Raw genomic sequence first — 586 nt, forward strand, 5'->3', positions numbered from 1 at the left:
AAGATGGACAGGACGGATAAAGACAATAAACAAATTAACCGGTTCTCCGCACAAACTGCGTGAGGAAATAAGGGCTGAAAGTAGAACAGCCGCATCACAGCAGAGAATTAGACGCATCTCAGATGCACCTAGTCAGCGAATGATTTGTTTTTTTGTTTCTGCCTTCGCTTGGAGGATGCTTTCGGCTGAGGTGCCTGAACAAACTCCTCAGTCTCGTCACTCTCGTGTTCATCCAATGCGAGCTGTTCCAATTGGATGGTTCCCACTGCGGCAGGTGCGCCGACAACCTCGGTGGCATTAGTTGCATGCAATGTGGTGTCTTCTGGCGTCACTGCTCCATTCTTTGAGATGTCCACCCCGGGATCGACAACCCTGTCTTTAGACCACGTTACCTCGTTCGCGGGCTACACAGAAAAATACATGACAGATTAGGCGCGACGAAAAGCCCCGAGGGTGTACTATCCTACCGAAGACAAATGCCGACCGTCAGTTTTTTTCATGACAAGATCTCCGTACGGTTGTACAATCCTGGAAGTGTGTACACCAGAAATAAGCACCAATAAAGATATCTTGATACGGAGACATC

The 586-nt window shown here is 48.5% G+C and overlaps 1 protein-coding gene across 1 annotated transcript; it reads right to left on the bottom strand.

Moving 5' to 3' along the window:
* Nucleotides 1–128: 128 nt before the first annotated feature.
* T265_16239 (hypothetical protein) lies at nucleotides 129–404 on the bottom strand (the record flags this gene model as incomplete). The annotated part of the gene is made up of 1 exon (XM_009179809.1): nucleotides 129–404. A coding segment is annotated over one exon (276 nt), but the record flags the coding sequence as incomplete, so codon positions are not given.
* Nucleotides 405–586: the final 182 nt, after the last annotated feature.

The sequence above is a fragment of the Opisthorchis viverrini genome, assembly GCF_000715545.1.
Source record: "Opisthorchis viverrini unplaced genomic scaffold scaffold18680, whole genome shotgun sequence".
NCBI classification, from domain to species: Eukaryota; Metazoa; Platyhelminthes; class Trematoda; order Opisthorchiida; family Opisthorchiidae; genus Opisthorchis; species Opisthorchis viverrini.